The sequence below is a fragment of the Hydra vulgaris genome, chromosome 12, assembly GCF_038396675.1.
Source record: "Hydra vulgaris chromosome 12, alternate assembly HydraT2T_AEP".
NCBI lineage: Eukaryota > Metazoa > Cnidaria > Hydrozoa > Anthoathecata > Hydridae > Hydra > Hydra vulgaris.
In genome coordinates this window covers 80627603-80644871 of record NC_088931.1, presented here as the reverse complement: position 1 = coordinate 80644871, position 17269 = coordinate 80627603, and the positions used below count along the sequence as shown (strand labels likewise).

The 17269-nt window shown below is 28.6% G+C and overlaps 1 protein-coding gene and 1 non-coding gene across 4 annotated transcripts in view; both read right to left on the bottom strand.

The window, feature by feature from the left end:
* Positions 1-11327: 11327 nt before the first annotated feature.
* Positions 11328-17269, bottom strand: part of LOC100211845 (histidine--tRNA ligase, cytoplasmic) — an 89682-nt gene continuing 83740 nt past the window's right edge. For all 3 annotated transcript variants that reach the window (XM_065814608.1, XM_065814609.1, XM_065814607.1), the window contains 4 exons: positions 13783-13859; positions 13466-13531; positions 11832-11948; positions 11328-11566 (listed from right to left, as the gene is read on the bottom strand). In XM_065814608.1, coding sequence (XP_065670680.1) covers positions 11366-11566; positions 11832-11948; positions 13466-13531; positions 13783-13859 — 461 coding nt within the window. In that variant the 3' untranslated portion in view covers positions 11328-11365. The remainder of the gene's footprint in view (positions 11567-11831; positions 11949-13465; positions 13532-13782; positions 13860-17269) is intronic.
* On the bottom strand, positions 12163-12295 carry LOC124808337 (U11 spliceosomal RNA). The gene has a single exon (XR_010642827.1). It is a non-coding gene; the product is annotated as a U11 spliceosomal RNA (small nuclear RNA).

Sequence of the window (17269 nt, the reverse complement as noted above, 5' to 3'; positions counted from 1 at the left end):
TGGAACAATACAACCGGAAAAACTTCCAGGAAACAGAAGAAAAAATTATATTAGAGTATTAGTTGAGTAATTATCAAAACAATCGGACCGTGCCCAATATAAAAGCAAGTAATTATTGAAAAAGTTATTTAACAATCAATCGCGTATACATGTCTTTCCCCAGAAGTAAAGGAGGAACAGGTTAGATCAACTTAATGTTATAGAGCTATATAAAGTTTTCAACTAGGACAAATAATATTTAGCCGTAAAGGCCTGAGAAAAACAAAGTATTTGAAAGTATGTTATTAAATAGTTATCAGTTGAACAGATGTTCAGATTTATAGCAGATAATTAAGAGAAGAAATTGGACTCACTTTACTATTAAAAGCAACTACACACTTTCTTTATGTTTATTTTATAATTTATTCAAAGCCATGCAAAACTTACTCAAGATTTTTGTTGATAATAGTTGCTAACTAAAGAAAAGGTCAAAACAATGTTTAGAATACATAAAGTCGTAAACTCCTGAGGAAAAGAGAAACATAGATACATTAGACCTTTAAGCAAGTACTTATAAATAAGGATCGCAAGTATACGGTATGCTAAAAATTTAGTGGGCAGTTTACCGTATAGTAAACAGTAAAGATTATTGTAAAGTATACCGTAAACAAATTTTTTTTTGGCAAAACTGTAATACAAGTTTGTAAAAACAAATCAATTCAAAGTCCCTGGATGTCGAAAGCCCCACTAATCTAAAATCTTCCAAAAAGAAAGAAAAATTATATATAAAGTATCTTAAACAAAATCTTATAAAAATAAAATAACTTATAAAAACTACAAAAATATGTTTGAAAAAACAAAAAGATTGTGATTCAATAATATAAAATGATTGTCAAATCATTTTATATTATTGAACCTTCTTTATTTCATGTTTTTGATTTTTCATTTAAGACAGGTATTGTTCCTGGCAAACTAAAAACTGCCCGTATAGCACTAATTTTTAAATAGATAAGTCAAATATTTTAAAATACAGGCTATACTACCTTGTTTTTCAAAATTGCTAGAGAGATTAATGTATAATAGGCTATACAATCATCTAGTTGAGAATGACATGTTGTATTGAAAACAATTTGGTTTTAGAAAAAAAAATTCCACTGAACATGCAGTAGTTAAACTTTCCGATCAAATATCTAACGCCTTTGATAATGGCTGTTTTACATTAGGACTTCATTGACCTGTCAAAAGCTTTTGATACGGTAAAACACAAAACTAATAAAAAAAACTTCAAAACTACAAACTACAAAAACAATTTTAATACTATGATCAAAATAACACAACTTCATATTCTATACCTAGCGGGGTTCCTCAGGGCTCTTTTAGGACCACTCTCATTTCATTCAAGTCTTTAAGACCTAATTTTGTTTGCTGATGATTTTTTTATTTATGTTTAAAACAAAAATGGGATTGTCCGCGAAAATCTTTAAAACTTATTTTAATGAAAATTAGTCATATTCAACAAGGTTTTCAGATAATAACGTTGTTCTTATCAAATATAATTTAAAACTAACTTCCTATTCAATTAAATTGTTGTGAATTACGCCTTCCAAGATACTAACAACAATTAGCGGTTGCATCTTAATATAAACATTAATGTATTTGTAATGATGCGGTCTTTGTAAAGGAATTGGAAAATTACGCCAACGTAGTAACATGTATTCAAGGTTATTAAAGGGTTATTCATTTTTATATGCGCGTCTATTCATTTTTATATGCGTGTCTATTGATTCTTATATGCGCGTTTGTATGCGAGTCAACCACTCATAAAATCTCTAATATAATTTTATATAAACAATAAATAGACTTTTATGTGTTTATATGGATTTATTTTAAATATAAATTGTTGTTGCCACTGCTATTTATTAAAAAAATGGTTGCAGAGCCAGCGCTGGATTTATGTAACTACGCAAATGGTTGTAAAATGGAATTAAGTTTAACTCTGTAGTATCTAAAATATTTCTAAGTTTCCTGATTACCCCTACCGTATTTCGAGGCCTTTCTTCCTGTTTGTAAGTATGCTTTAAAGAAGAAGAAAAAAGTCTTCTATGGGATTAAGCTGTGGCGTGTATGCTGGCATATACTTAATAGCTATGCTATGAGAGGCTATATCATATAAAAATGAATAAACCTGTAATATGATATTTTGTGGTTCTGAATTTTATATAAAAAGGATGATATTTGTAAATAATATATTCGCAGTCATATGTTAATAAAACAACTATAAACAAACGAGTGAACTCATTAGTATCACTTGGAAAGGTTTAATAATTCCCCACAAAATACCGTGGACCTAATCTGTGGAAAAAATTCCCAGATATTATCAGTAAAAACAAGACTATATTAAAGCAATTTAAGACTGAATCAAAGCAATTACTACTGTTCAGGGATCTTAATTTATCCGACTTTAAATGTTTCTTTTAAAGTAACTCAATCAAATTAAAACAGATTTGTTTACATCAATGAAATTTAAGTGATGATGTTAAAAATTTATCTAGTGATTATGTTAATTATGAAATTTTATATTATTATTTTTTTATTCAAAAATTTTTGTTTAAGTGATTTTAAAACATTTTAACGGTTGTAAGCATTTTAACACTTCTTAATTATTATTATTATTATTATTATTATTATTTTTAATTTCGCTTACATTAAAATGTCGCATGACAATTATATGCCGTATATACGGTGTTACAATTAATAAAACACCAATATCAGCATAATTAAAATTATAAAAAGACTCATATATAAATATAAGCATATATACACTATACACATGTATAGATGCCCACATATATAAACTGCAAACAATTAAACATAAGCTAGGATCTGAAAGAAGATCACAAGATCTTGTCGTCGGAACCTTATAAAATACAAGCAAGCAAAATGAAGACAACTATAACATACAATAAAATAAAGTAAAACTTAAAACAAATAAAGTAACAAAATTCAAGTTAAAAAAAAATTTTTTAAATATTAGAAGTATCTGAGTATATTATCAAGTAAAAATATATATTTTTTTAGATTGAGCTTGAAAAGATAAAAGAAAGTTGGTTGATCGAAATTCCGCAGGACAATATTATTCCATAGGTAGGGTCCACGAGAAGCGTCCACGACAATATTATTTCATAGGTGGGGTCCACGAGATTAAATTTTGTGTGACAAAACAGCTCATTTAAAAAATTTATGTTCCTCATATCGCATTTGTTGTTAGGTTTGAGTTTGAAAATATAATTAAAAGCGGTAGGGGGTAAATTATTTCTCCATAAATATACAAAACATAAAACTTTAAAAAGATTGAGTTTAAATAAATTTAATAATCTCATTTCAGTAAAAATAGGTTTTGTATGTGTAAAACGATCCGCATAATTATGCGGATCGCATGCTTTTGACTACGATAAAGAAGTTTTAACTTACTTTTTACAGTACTCCCCCAAGCAGTATTAGCGTAATTTATGTAACTGTGGATAAAAGAGTAATAAAGTTGGCTTAGGCAATTTTTTATAAGGTAGTTACAAGCTTTATATAGAATCCTAATGTTTTTTGAAATTTTAGTAGATACATAACTAATGTGTGGATTCAGGAGATGCTTTCATCGAAATAAACGCCTAAGAATTTTGTAACAGAATTATTTTTCATTTCAATTTCGTCTATATAAAGTTGCGGCAAGTTTGTTGGTAAAAATCGCTTTTTTGCATACGAATGGAATAGAGTCCATTTGGTTTTAATAATATTTAAAGTTAGCTTATTACATTTAAACCAATTTGATATATGTTTTAATTCTTTATTCATACTGGTAAAAAGTTCATAAATATTACTGCTTGAGAGGAATAGATTGGTATTATCTGCGTACATGATACTTATAAGGTTAGAAGCTTTATTCAAATATTTATATATATCAAAAAAAGCAGAGGTCCGAGGATTGAACCTTGAGGAACACCAGATACGATATCAAGATAATTATTTTGATAACCTTCGTTACTAATTACAAACTGTTTTCTTTTTGTTAAGTAGCTTCTAAACCATTTTAAACCTTTAAACCTTTTTTTTTTTAAAGCAGTACCTTTAATTCCATAATATTCAAGTTTATGTAGTAAAATATAATGATTTACTGTGTCGAAAGCTTTTGAAAGGTCAATGAAGATACCTAACAAGTACTGTGATTTTTCAAAAGATTTCCAGATTTCATGCACAAACTGGATTATTGCATGTTCTGTTGAGATACCTTTTTTAAAACCGAATTGTTTGTTATATAGTTATTTTTGTTGAAATGTTTGTAAATTCTATTAGACATTATTCTTTCTAAAATTTTTGAAAATACCGAAAGAACAGAGATGGGACAATAGTTGCTAATTATTATTTTGAACTCCTTTACTTTCTTAGTTATTTTCTGTTTTAAATCTGATTTATGTTTTTTTTATATATTTGTCTGTTACAGTTATGTGTGATTTTTTAAATATATATTGGGCTCGGCCATATGGCAAAATGTGCCCCCTCCCCGCCCTAGCCATCAACATCGCTATGTGTATATGCAATGTATATTACACAAAACATTTACCTAAGTAAAATTATTTAATATACGATTATTTAATTTATAAATATTTTATAGTTATTTTAGTTTTCAGGTCTTTAGGAATAACTGTGTATTGTGGTTTATCCTTCTCCGACTAATTGCCATATAGAGGCCACATTACCAAGGACCGCAAAAGACATGTTCGGCTCCAAAGGAGCGTCACAACCCGCTCTACGGACCAAGAGTAAAGTGATTTTTGGAAGAACGAAGATATGTAAGAGTGAAAGATAGAAGTAGTCGATTTAGAAAGATAGCATAGAGATAGCGGACAGGATTGCAGGCGATGTTGGAAGGTGCAATAGGTGAAATACATGCTGTTAATTAGGTTCAACTAATTAAAGCATGCAGATAAACACAAATACTGTAAAAAGTTTAGATGTGTTTTTATATATCTATAAATGTTGTAGTATATATATATATATGAAAAAATGGAATTTAGGTTTTATAGTATAAATATATATGAAAATTTATAGTATATATATATGAAGATATGGAATTTATGAAATTAGTCTTTAGAAATAACTAAGAATAAATAGGCAATTTAAAACACCATAATTTTTCATGTTAGTAAAAATTATATACTAATTGCGTATCATTTGCTTGTGGTTTTATATTTTAATTCTCTTAGTAGATTTTATTTCAGGTTTTATATTTTAATTAAGCATTCGGAACGTTGGGTTATATATATTGAATCACAGTTAGTTCATACAGATTGAATCAACGTTGGGTTATATACATTGGATTAACCTCGGGTTTAGATTGTAAAAACAATCAAATTTTTCGATTTTTCTTTTTACACACCACAATGGGCCAGGTGGTGGACAAAAATAAAAAGTTAACATTTTCAAAAATTTTATAATATATTATTGTATTATTATAACATTATTATATGCCATTTTATAGTTGGAAAATACTTTTTGTGTTTACTAATAAGCATGGAATAAATGTTAATTTTAAAACCTCTCTTTTTATTGCATAATTTAATAAAACCAAGTATTATCTTTCAAATGAGCTATTACAACACTAATTTGTGTGTAATTTATGTCAAATAAAATGATTTCAAATGACGACGTGTTTGAAATACTTTTTTTACTTAAAATTTCATTTGTATAGTTGAATACTTTTGCGGTCCAAAGCGGTCCAGTAATTTGAGACTTGAAATACATTGTTCAATATGTATATTATTGATATAAATTTGGTCTATAATCCGCGGATGTCCGCCTGGTTTTTACAGGTTAAATGATGTATCCGATTTTATGCGACGAAAACATATGTATTTTATTCTAAATAGTTATGTAATAATTGGGTCTCAGCAGGACTAGATTAGTGTTATGAACTTGTTTTAATATTTATACACTTTAAAATACATTCTTTAAAATACCTACTTATAAGATTTTGTAAAAGAAATTCATATTTTTATATAGTTAAAACATGAAAAATATTGATATTTATTTATATATAATACAAAAAGACTTGAACTTAGCTAATCCTAATATTTTGGGTGCAGTTGTAAATGGCATAAACTTAACTGCAAATAATAACCTGTCTAATTTCATAAAGCATCTTTTACAAAGGAATATACGCAAAAACCTTAAAAATCGTTTTGAAGAGAATAACAAACAATGGCTACAAAATGAATCAATATCAGTTCAGTTTGTAATTGATAATTAGAAAATTCTGCTAACTGCTTCCATTGATAAAAAAAAACTCTGCTCTTATCCTGCTGTAGTATCTGGCAGACCCCAGGCGAATTTTACTACCTTAAGTAGTAAAACAAAGAAAAGAAGATTGACGCCATTAGTTACATCATACTCATTTTGAGAGCTATTGTTTGCATCAGGTTGAAGTTTGCGCCAAGATGGTCAAGAAAAAGAATCTAAAGCTGTTTTAAAAATATCAGAATATATGAGTTTTAGTTCGAAAAATAATTTTAATTAAAAATTTTTATATTATTATGTACACAAAAAAGTTTAAGTTTTAGGTAATTTTTATATGAATTATGTAGTAGTTTTATGAAATATAAATTAGAGCCCTGGAATTGCATAAAAATAGTTAAAGTTAGTAATTGAGAATCTGTTAAAATTTTTAAATGCATAAAATAATTTTTAATCAGACTGTCACATTAATATTATTCTAATTTATGACATTGATGCTTTTAGGAAAGTTACTTAAGCTGGTAACTATGCAAAATAAACCGTTACTAGGCATTTTAGGTGTCACTATTAACCAAATAAAAATCCATTGTACCACTACATTTGTAATATAAAAAAACTCAATGTGGTAATTATGGGAATAACCCAATAAAGTCATTAATTTTTTCAGTTTTATTTTTTCCATTTAAATTTGTTAAGGTTAATAAAGTATGTGGTTGCTAAGCAATTTAGGTACCCATAGAACCCAAAATTCAAACTAATGTCACCATTAAAACCACAATCCTCAAATTTTTTTCATTAAAACCATTAAAACCACAATCCTCAAATTTTTTTCAAGACATAAGTCAAGTAGAGAAGGTAAATGATTCGGGTTGTCTGGAAAGAGTTGGAAAGTTGACTACTTGACTTAGGAATTGAGAAAGGCAAAAGTTGTGGACTTTAACGCCTGCAGAGTTACTAGAGCCAAGCCATTCATTGTGATGAGCATTAAAGTTACCAACAACAACGATATTGGCAGATGGATAAAGAGAGAGGGCTTGGTCAATTTGATCAGAAATAACATCAAAAAGAGTGCAGTCTTGAGATGAAGGAGAGCGATTTGAACAAAGAGAAATGGAATTGAGTGAAGTAGTGCTAGACGTAAGCACATAAAAGAATATAAAATAAAAGTCTGTGGATTCAAACCTAGTTTCCCAACAAATGGGTGAATTTATACAAATGTAAATGCCCAGGCCAAGCATGTGACTATTGGAGTCTTTACGAATTAAAGGAAGATAACCATCAACACGAAGATCACAAGATGAGACAGCTGAACTCAAATTAGTCTCACAAATAGCAAGTTGGTCTGGTGTACTTTGCAAGAGATAAGAATCAATTTTTTTAATTTTTTAGTTTTTTTAATTTTTTTTTTAAACTTATTAATTTCATTCTTTTATATAATACTGGAAGATATAAAATTTTATTATATTTTTTTGTATTTCAAAAAGGGGCTTGATGATAAGTCATTTTGACTTCTACTTGCCCCAGTCAGCTTGTAATTATATATATTAGTTTAAATTTATAGATAACATTGTAAAATGTGCAAAATAACGAAAAAAAAAAAAAAAAAAAATGTAAAATATAATATATATAAAAAATCTTTTAAAAAACAACATTTTAAAAATGGACTAAAAAATAAAAAATAAACTATTTCACGGAACCCAAGGACTTTGGGTTCCGTGAAAATAGTTTATTTTTTACTTTTTATAAAAAATAGTATATTTTTTACGGAAATCTTGAGCTAGAGCAAATGAATCAGCTGAGCAATGAGTATCTCGGCTAAAAAAACGAAGAGAACGATATGTGAAGGCTAGAGCGGCTAAAATAGAAGAAGATAGAGGCAGACACATTGCTTTACAAAAAAATACTATAAACAAGCATTAGTGGTTGAAACAGAAGAAGGTAGAGGCATCTTGTCCTTGAATTTTTTCAGCAGACTAAAAAGTAAATAATTGAAAATACATAAAAAAAACTTTAAAAGAAAATATTTTAAAAATGAACTAAAAAGTAAAAAATAAACTATTTTACGGGACCCAAGGACTTTGTGTACGTACACAACCTGAAATATCCAAAAAAGTCAATGACTGAAAATGTTAGGCAACTTAGTACAACTTGTTCCTGTTGGCGCCCAACATTTTCAATCATTGACTTTAACGGATATTTTAGGTTGTATATGTACACAAAGTCCTTGGGTTCCGTGAAATAGTTCATTTTTTACTTTTTAGTTCATTTTCAAAATATTTTTTTTAAAAAAATTCTTTTTGTATATTTTCGATTATTTACTTTTTAGTCTGCTGAGAAAATTCAAGGACAAGATGCTACTAACCTTCTTCTGTTTCAACCACTAATGCTTGTTTATAGTATTTTTTTGTTAAGAAATGTGTCTGCCTCTACCTTCTTCTGTTTCAGCCGCCCTAGCCTTCACATATCGTTCTCTTCGTTTTTTTGGCCGAGATACTCATTCCTCAGCTGATTCATTTGCTCAAGCTCGAGATTTCCGTTCTCTTTCTCGAGCAAGACAAGCTAATTTAATAACTTCAGTTTCCGGCTTTCTTTTTTATATTTAGCTTTCTTCTTTATATTTCTACGTTGATAAGATATTTTTTTTTTACTTTTTACTTAAGAAAAATAATTTTTAATTACTATTTATAAGTAAAGTATTAAAGCATTTATTGTTTTTTTACAGTAAAAAATCTTATAATTTCAGGTTTTCAATAACGTTTTTTTACTATTCAAGAGCGATTCTATTTATTTACATAAACTTAAAACGCTAAAAGTTTGTCGTTTGTTTGTTTTAATTACTTTTCTTAACAATTTCTTTGATTTACGCTGAAGTCTGTTTTTGCGTTGTTTGTTTTAATTACGTTTTTTAACGATTCTTTTCATTTTTTATCGCTGTATTCTCTACCGTGTTGGTTTTGTGCGGACACCAACAAGAAAAAAGAAATAAAAACAAAAACAAAAAAAACCGACAAGAAGGCAAGTTAGGGGTCGTCCATAAATTACATCGCGCAGTTTTTGACATTTTTTGACCCCTCCCCCCTTCCCTCGTAACGCATCCGTAACACTTTATTGACCCCATCCCCAATATTACGCAACAATTTTGTACCCCCTCCCCACTGAAAATTTTTTATTACGGATATGGGGAATGGGAGTACAAAATTTTACAATGCTTTTTACAAAAAATGGTATAAATTATTGCTTATTGTATAAAACATCACTATCTTAAGCATTATACCAATTTTAAAAATCTATTCTTCCGAAATATAATACATGCAAAATGTTATGTATATAATATATAATACATAATAATAAATAATACATGCAAAAATATTATTTTGAAAATAAAATTTTTTTGCACACCGAAACTTTAGCGTGGCCGAGTGGATTCTGCTTCAGATTAGTACACCGAGGGATTCAGGTTCGCCTCTCAGTATCGAATTTTTTATTTTATTTAATTAGTGCACAAAAGTTGTTTTTGTTCCTGCACACTTTTGTGCACCAACCAAATAAAGTTCTACACTTGGACCATTTAAATTCAAATCGCAGAACGTGCACTGCACATAGACTGTTACAGCCGTAACAGTCCGTAACTACTCCGTTAACGGAGTGTAAACATCGTCTATGTAAGATTTAAGCATAGTTGATTTTACAATCAACATGTAAATACATCAACTGAGGATTTTGGTTTGGTCAGATATTTTTTTAATTAAAAGAAAGTCTTCTCTAGGTTTGAAAGCAAAAAAAAAAAATATGGCATCCTATACTTTTTAATTATTTAAAATTTAAGTAACATTTAAAATGAGACTATTCTCAGAGACAGGTAACATTTTTGATCAAAAAGAGCTAGTTTGTCGCTCAAAATTGGATAGCAACTCTTTTTGCACCACACTATACCTTAACTTCTAGAAATCCTTACATAGTTGATTACTGCGAATAAAATTACATTGAGTTAGTTAAGAATTTTGTACTTTTTACCTAGGTTTACCTATGGTTCTTCATTACACTGTAGGACAATGATTTTTTAAACTTAACTTACACAGTTTGTCACGTCTTAAAAAAAATAAGATAGAAATAAATTCCGGCCTGAAATATTGTAACTCCGGCGGGAACCGGAATGACTTAAAGTTACAAAATCCGGCCGGAACGGAATTCCGGTACTTCCCTTACTTAAGAGGGTTACAAACTAAATAAGGCTATTATTTTTAAAAACGACAACAGATTTTTTAATGAACTTTAAAATCTACTGATGAATATAAATTTAGGAATATTGTGAAAAAAATATTTTATCAACTTGTTGCCCTGTTCGGGCCAGGTGTCGCCAAAATTTCAGGGCTTTTTGTTCCCAGACTCTAACCATCGCAATTTTTTGCAAGGCATTTTTATTAGATACAAGTATAAACGTTTGAAGTTTGTCTGGAAGTTAGCTATCTCAAATATTAAAAAATGTTACATCCACCCCTGGTAACTGTGGAAGCTATTTTTAGTCGCATTAGTAATTAATATTTTCATTGGCTGTTAATTAATCAATATTTTCATTGTTCTGTTAAACACGTGATATTGGATCAGCATCGGATTTGCATCTGAAAAAACAGCCGACGTTCCCTATTGTTTTACATTGGATTGCCTAATGTATGTAGGCTAGCTGAGATATTTTTGCATTAATGATTGTTTGTAATAAAAAAATATTAAAATTATCTGGCGCTGTTCTTTTACTTTAGGTGCCCCTAAGAAGTCCTTACGGTCTTATCAAAGAGCACCGCGGGAAGAGCTTGAAAAGAAGTTACGCCTGCTTCCTTACTGATGTTATAAAGCTTGTCGAGAGGTTGAACCATGGATCTCTAGCTTCTGAGGCAAGCGTGCTAACCACTGCGCTACGGCTGCTCAGTTAAAAATTTGCCCGTTCTTTAATTATAAAACAGCTATAAATAATTTTTACGACAACAAAAGAAATTTTTGTTCTCCGCAATCTCTGCTTCATAAGCGTTTTAACGAGGTGGTAAAGTTTAAGTCATACTTTCGACACGATATATGATTTTTTTTCTTTATTTCTTTAAATGAATTGGTATTAGTTAAAAAACCTTAAAATTTCATTTGATAGTTCTTCTCGTTTAACCTCATACTGTTCTCTTGTAATCATGTTCTTAAGTGTCACAAACCCTTTAGATAGTTCCTGGTCTCCCAGCACAGCACAAAAAGGTATGTTATTTTCTTCGCAATACTGAAACTGATTAAGAAGTTTAGGGTTTGCTTTATACAACATCTCAGCCTATAAAATTAATGAAATAAATTGATTTATGAATTTCAATTTATTTAAAATAAATTTATTACTTCGGATAACTTTTAGAGAGAATAAAACTGTTTTGTTTGCTAACATGCGCTGATATATTTTAATTCACATTAAAATATATTTTTTAGAGTGTGTACCCATACATTCTACTTAACTATATAATTAAAAAAAAAAGTTATCCCCATATTGTTTAGTGAGCAGTTTTACTATTAATACATTCTAATTATGTTACCAATAAAAATACCTCTATATCCTGACTCCATAATTCGGCTAGCAGTTTCATACGTTCTTCTAACATGTTTTTTTGACCACTGACAACTAGCACTTTGGTTTTAGTCGTTCGAGTAGGATCAGCAGCTGCCTATCACAAAAACATTTAAATTTTAATTCATTTAATACCCAAATGCAATAAATTAAGTTCAACGTACGCCAACAGATGCTGGGCGGACTCAGATAATGATAAAAATTTTTGTCACACGCCAAGAAATACAAAATTTATTTTAAACGACTATTCAATCTAGACACATAAGATGGGTGTAACTGGTACAACGATAACTTTAATTTCTTCAATAAAGAGGGGCGCCGGTTTGAGCGAAACCAACAGCCCACGGTTCAAAAGATTATACACTCGAAATCTCTTGATAGCGATTCCGCACGAAGTTCCTTTACAGAAACAAACGCGTGCCACTGACGGCAAGTGCCCTTTTCAACTTTGATAGAGTTGCAAATTCAAGATTAATTTTGAGCAACTATATTACTTGTGGGTAACTAAAAATTTTTTTAAAAATTGATAAACAAAAAAAAAATATATATATAAAAAAAAAAATATATATATAAAAAAAAAAAAGAGGGGGGGGGAGTATACCATTGCTAAAATATATATATATAGGTTAAAAGTTTACATAAGTACTTTTACAAAAAATATGGAACAAATCTATTAAAAACGACATTTAAAATTTTTATATACTTTTTAATAATTTTAAATTACATCCTAAGTTTAATATTTTGATTTATATAATATTGCAATTTATGTAAAAAAAAATTTATAATTCAATAGTTATAATTCAATATTGATAATTTTTATTTATAACTCTAGTTGTTATTTATTATATGACTATAGTAGGCTATAATATTGTGTTATATTACTATATATTGTAATATAACACAATAAATTATATTTAACTAATTAAACTACTTCAAAAGTTATATTAAATAGCTATTTAATATAAGTTATTATTATTATTTTTTTGCGGATATTATTTGCTTATTGTTATTTTTTTGCGGATGTGTGGTCGTTAAGGTACTCCAGAGAAGCCCTCACGATTTTATAACAGAGCGCCGCGGAAGACCTTTTAAAAAGGAAGTTCGTGCCTCTTTCCTTAACCAATGCCGCTTAGCTGGCCAGAGTCGGCGTAACATAAATAAATATCTAATAACATAAAATAAATATCTAATATCTAGTAATTACTATTTATTATGTTATATAATTATTCACAAAAGGCTGGGTGAATAAAAAAAAGAAATTGCTTTTGCTCAGCGTTTTTGGAATAAATTTTCAGCTTTACATAAATAAAATTTTGAGCAAAATCGCTCAAATTTATATTCACGTAAAGCTGAAAAATTACTCCAAAAACGCCGAGTAAAAGCAATGGCTTTTTTTATTCACCCGGCTTAATTATTAAAATTAAGAAATAAATAAATAGAACTTTATAAATATTTATATGAACAATTGATTTAATTTAAAACTTGCAGTTGGTAATTAAATAACAAATTAAAAATAATAATAACAATAATAAAATATATAATAATTCCATTTTTGTAAAAAAATTTATATATAATTTATATATAAAAAGTTATTTCCAGTAGCAACTTCTATACCTGCGCTTTAGCTTCCATTATAGCAAATATCCTTTCAACACCAATGCTAACACCAACACATGGAACCTAAATAAAAAATCATAAAACCTAAACAAAAACTCATTTAAGCAACGCTTCGTTTTTCATACAAAAAAAACTACTGAAAAGACTGTTTCCATAATTAAAGCGTTTATTTCCCTCGCAACCACTAAATACCGCGTGGCCTAAAAAACTGAACAAGATAAATAATTTTTACACGCTTTTATCGCATCATTTTAAATATGTTGAGTATTTTTATTTTAACATATATATCTTTAATAAAGTTAGCATATACTAACCTTTTTTCCTTTAGAATCAAACATACCAACAAGTTCATCATAGCGACCTCCACCAGCAATCGAACCCATGCCAGTTTCTAAATAAAATTGTAAAAACTTACATTACAAGTAAAAGAAAAATAAAATATCATTTTTATCCATTAACAGTAGTTAAAACTGATTTGGAGTAATAAAGACTTTGCAAAAGTGGTTGATTGATTATTAAATAATATAATAAATTTATAAATATATAATATTATAAATATTAATACAATTATTTGGAAGCTGTTGATTGCAAAAATAACGCACCAAAAAGTTATTTTTTTAGTCATACCTTTTATTTTTATATTTTATACATTACAAATATTTTTAAAGCCATCGGGTGAATAAAAAGGAGCAATTGGTTTTACTCAGAGCATTTGGAGTAATTGCTCAAATTAGGTGAATAAAAATTTTGAGCAATTGCCTTTTTTTTGCGCGAAAGCTTTTACTCTGAGCAATTGCTCATATAAGAGAAAAAAGTGCGAATAAAAAAGTTTTAACTCATTAAACGGCGAGCAATTGCTTCAAATTTTACGAGCACCTATAATAGTTGCTTTTTATTTTATTATTTGATAATTGGACATTCATTATTATTTTACTGCTTTATTTTACTATTTTTTGACTATATATATATACATACACACACACATAGCATAAAAACAGATGCTAAAATCATAGAAAAAGACGTGGGCATAGATGATAGGCTAGAGCGTCTAGCCATGAATACAGCATTCATTACCTTATAAGATCATAAGGATAATTTCTCCAACAATACACAGTGCCGATTAATAAATCCAGCAAAACCCGAACTCGGAAAACTAAGTAAATTTTATTAGATGATATCAATAGTAAAGTTAGAAATGCTAACCATGTACACCAATAGCATAGCACAAATTATGTCATAAAATGGTTCAAATCCATTCCCAAAAAAATAAATAAATGCACTTTCATTCAGTACAATATTGACAAGTTTTACCCTTCTATTTCAAAACAACTTCTTCAAGATTCTATAAACCATGCAAAACAGTTCACCAAAACTCCTGATAAATCAATCGAAATTATTTACCACACCAGAAAATCTTTACTTAAATAATAAAATATGTGGATTAAAAAATTGCCGGACCCTAATTTCGATGTCACCATAAATAGTTTTGATGGAGCCAAATTATGCGAGTTAGTTGGCCTATATATCTTATATAATATTGCTAAAGAATATGGTCTTAATACTACCGGTATATATAGAGATGATGGTCTTTGCTGTTTCTATCGCTGGTTCTCAATCGGAAAAAATAAAGAAAAATCTAATAAAGATTTTTGATAATAAGAATAAACAAAAATTGAGTAAGACAAATATAGATGCCAGAATGGTATTTATATTTGCATAAACATTATTATAAAGTTTAAAAGCTTTTTATTACTTCTCTTCAATTTTAAGTCAAATTCTAGCTCACATTTTTCACCATCTTTTTTACAAGAACATCTCTCTTAAGAACAAATGTACTTTTGTTATTGCAATAAGCTATTGTAAAAAAGTCCTATCTGATGTTAAGCTCTGTTATTCTAAGTTTAATAAATCTTTTATTTTATTTTAGATATTAGGTTCTAGAGACTTTAGGTTAGTCTTCAACAGTGTCATTAACTAAAGTAAGTCTAACATTGAATCTCTAATTCATAAGCCTGATCTAAGTCATGGGTCAAAACTTTACTTTACCTCTCCTCAGAAAAAAGCAGAGTTATTTGCAAAGAAATCTTATTCTAATTTGACTCTTGAATATAATGGACATACTCTTCTTGAGAGTTAAACAGATTAACCCATTGTCCAACATCGAAATCATTCTGGCTTCCAATACTAAAATTAATTCTCAATTAAAAACTTCTACAGTTTGTGCTTCAGACAAGATTTCTATCATAATCTTAAAAAAGTGTTCTCCAGAACTCTCTTTAATTTTTGCTAAACTTTTAAAAAGTACTAAATAAGTGATTCCAATTTTTCAAAACTCTAGAAAACACTGTGACCTCTCTGACTACCTTATGATTAGTTTTCACTCTGTTATTAGTTTCTTTATATAAAGGTTTTGAAGTCATTAAATTAATTCTTACTAACTGCAGTACTAAAGTTATTCTTGAAGGCCTACCCTCTTCTTTATTTCAAGTAACTTTAAGGGTACCACAAGGTTCTATCTTTGCTCCTGTATTGTTTCTTATCTACAATAATGATCTTCATCAAATCTAAAGTGAAATCTATACTCTTGTCTTAAAACTAAAAATCTTTACTTTCTATTTGCTTAGAACAAGCAGCCAATTTTAAAGCTGATTTCTTTTCTGTCACAACCTAAGGCTTGCAGTGGCTTTTAATTCTGCAGTGGATTTAAATTCTGGACTTAAAATCCACTGTTTTTGTTAGACAATAAAACTCATTTGTTTAATGCAAAAAATATTGCAATATTGTTGGCATTCCTATAATGATGAATAACAACCCTCTTTCTCTCAGACAAAGTCTAAAAGCACATTGTTAATATAAGTAGACCTGATTTATCTGCTTTAAGCTTAAGCCACTCTTGCATTGTTGTAAGGTTGCATTTCTTGTCTATAAAAACTTTTAATAGCATTATAATTAATCCAGTTTTTTTCCTTGAACATCAAAAAAACCTTATAACTCTTACTCATCTTGATTTTTTTCTTTTTAATACAACTTACAACTTTTTAAGTCTTCAGTTATACATTTCCTAGTATTTTAACTTAATCTCTATTTTAAAGTAACTCATAACTTAATAGTATACAGTATTTAAGAAATAGTAAATGTGAGCATAAAATTATAATATATTAGGTACTATAAATTTTTTTCTAGCCCCGGCTATCAACCCCTGCTAAGTCTAATAATTTTGATGGGGCCGGGTTTGCAAAAAGTCTCATTTTTAGACGGGGCCCCGGTCACTTACTATTATAATATGTATTACCAACAGTTAAGCATGGATGCAGAAGTATAATGGTTTGGAGTTGTTTCTCAGCTCATAGTATAGGCCCAATACATAGAATTGAATGCATTATGGATAAGTACAAGTACGCTGCTACACTGGAAGACATAATGTTACCATATGCAGAATGGAACATGCCATTGAGATTTATTCTTCAGCAAGACAATGATCCCAAGCATACCTCAAAGGTTGCAAAGAACTGGTTTGCAACCCTTATATCATCATGCTGAAAAGATGCAAGACAGTTATTGAAATATAGGGCATTGGAAAAAATATTAGTTTTTTTAATGTTTTCTTTTGTTTGGGTAAGAGAATTAAAAATTATATTTAGTTGCTTTCTATTTGTCGCTCTACAAAATTAATATATCTTTTAGTTTTATATTATTTTTATTTGTACGCTTAAAATTATATTCATTATATTAAAATTAATTTAAAAAGACATTAGTTTATTAATTTTTAATCCTGGTTTAACAATTTGTTTAAACAGTTGA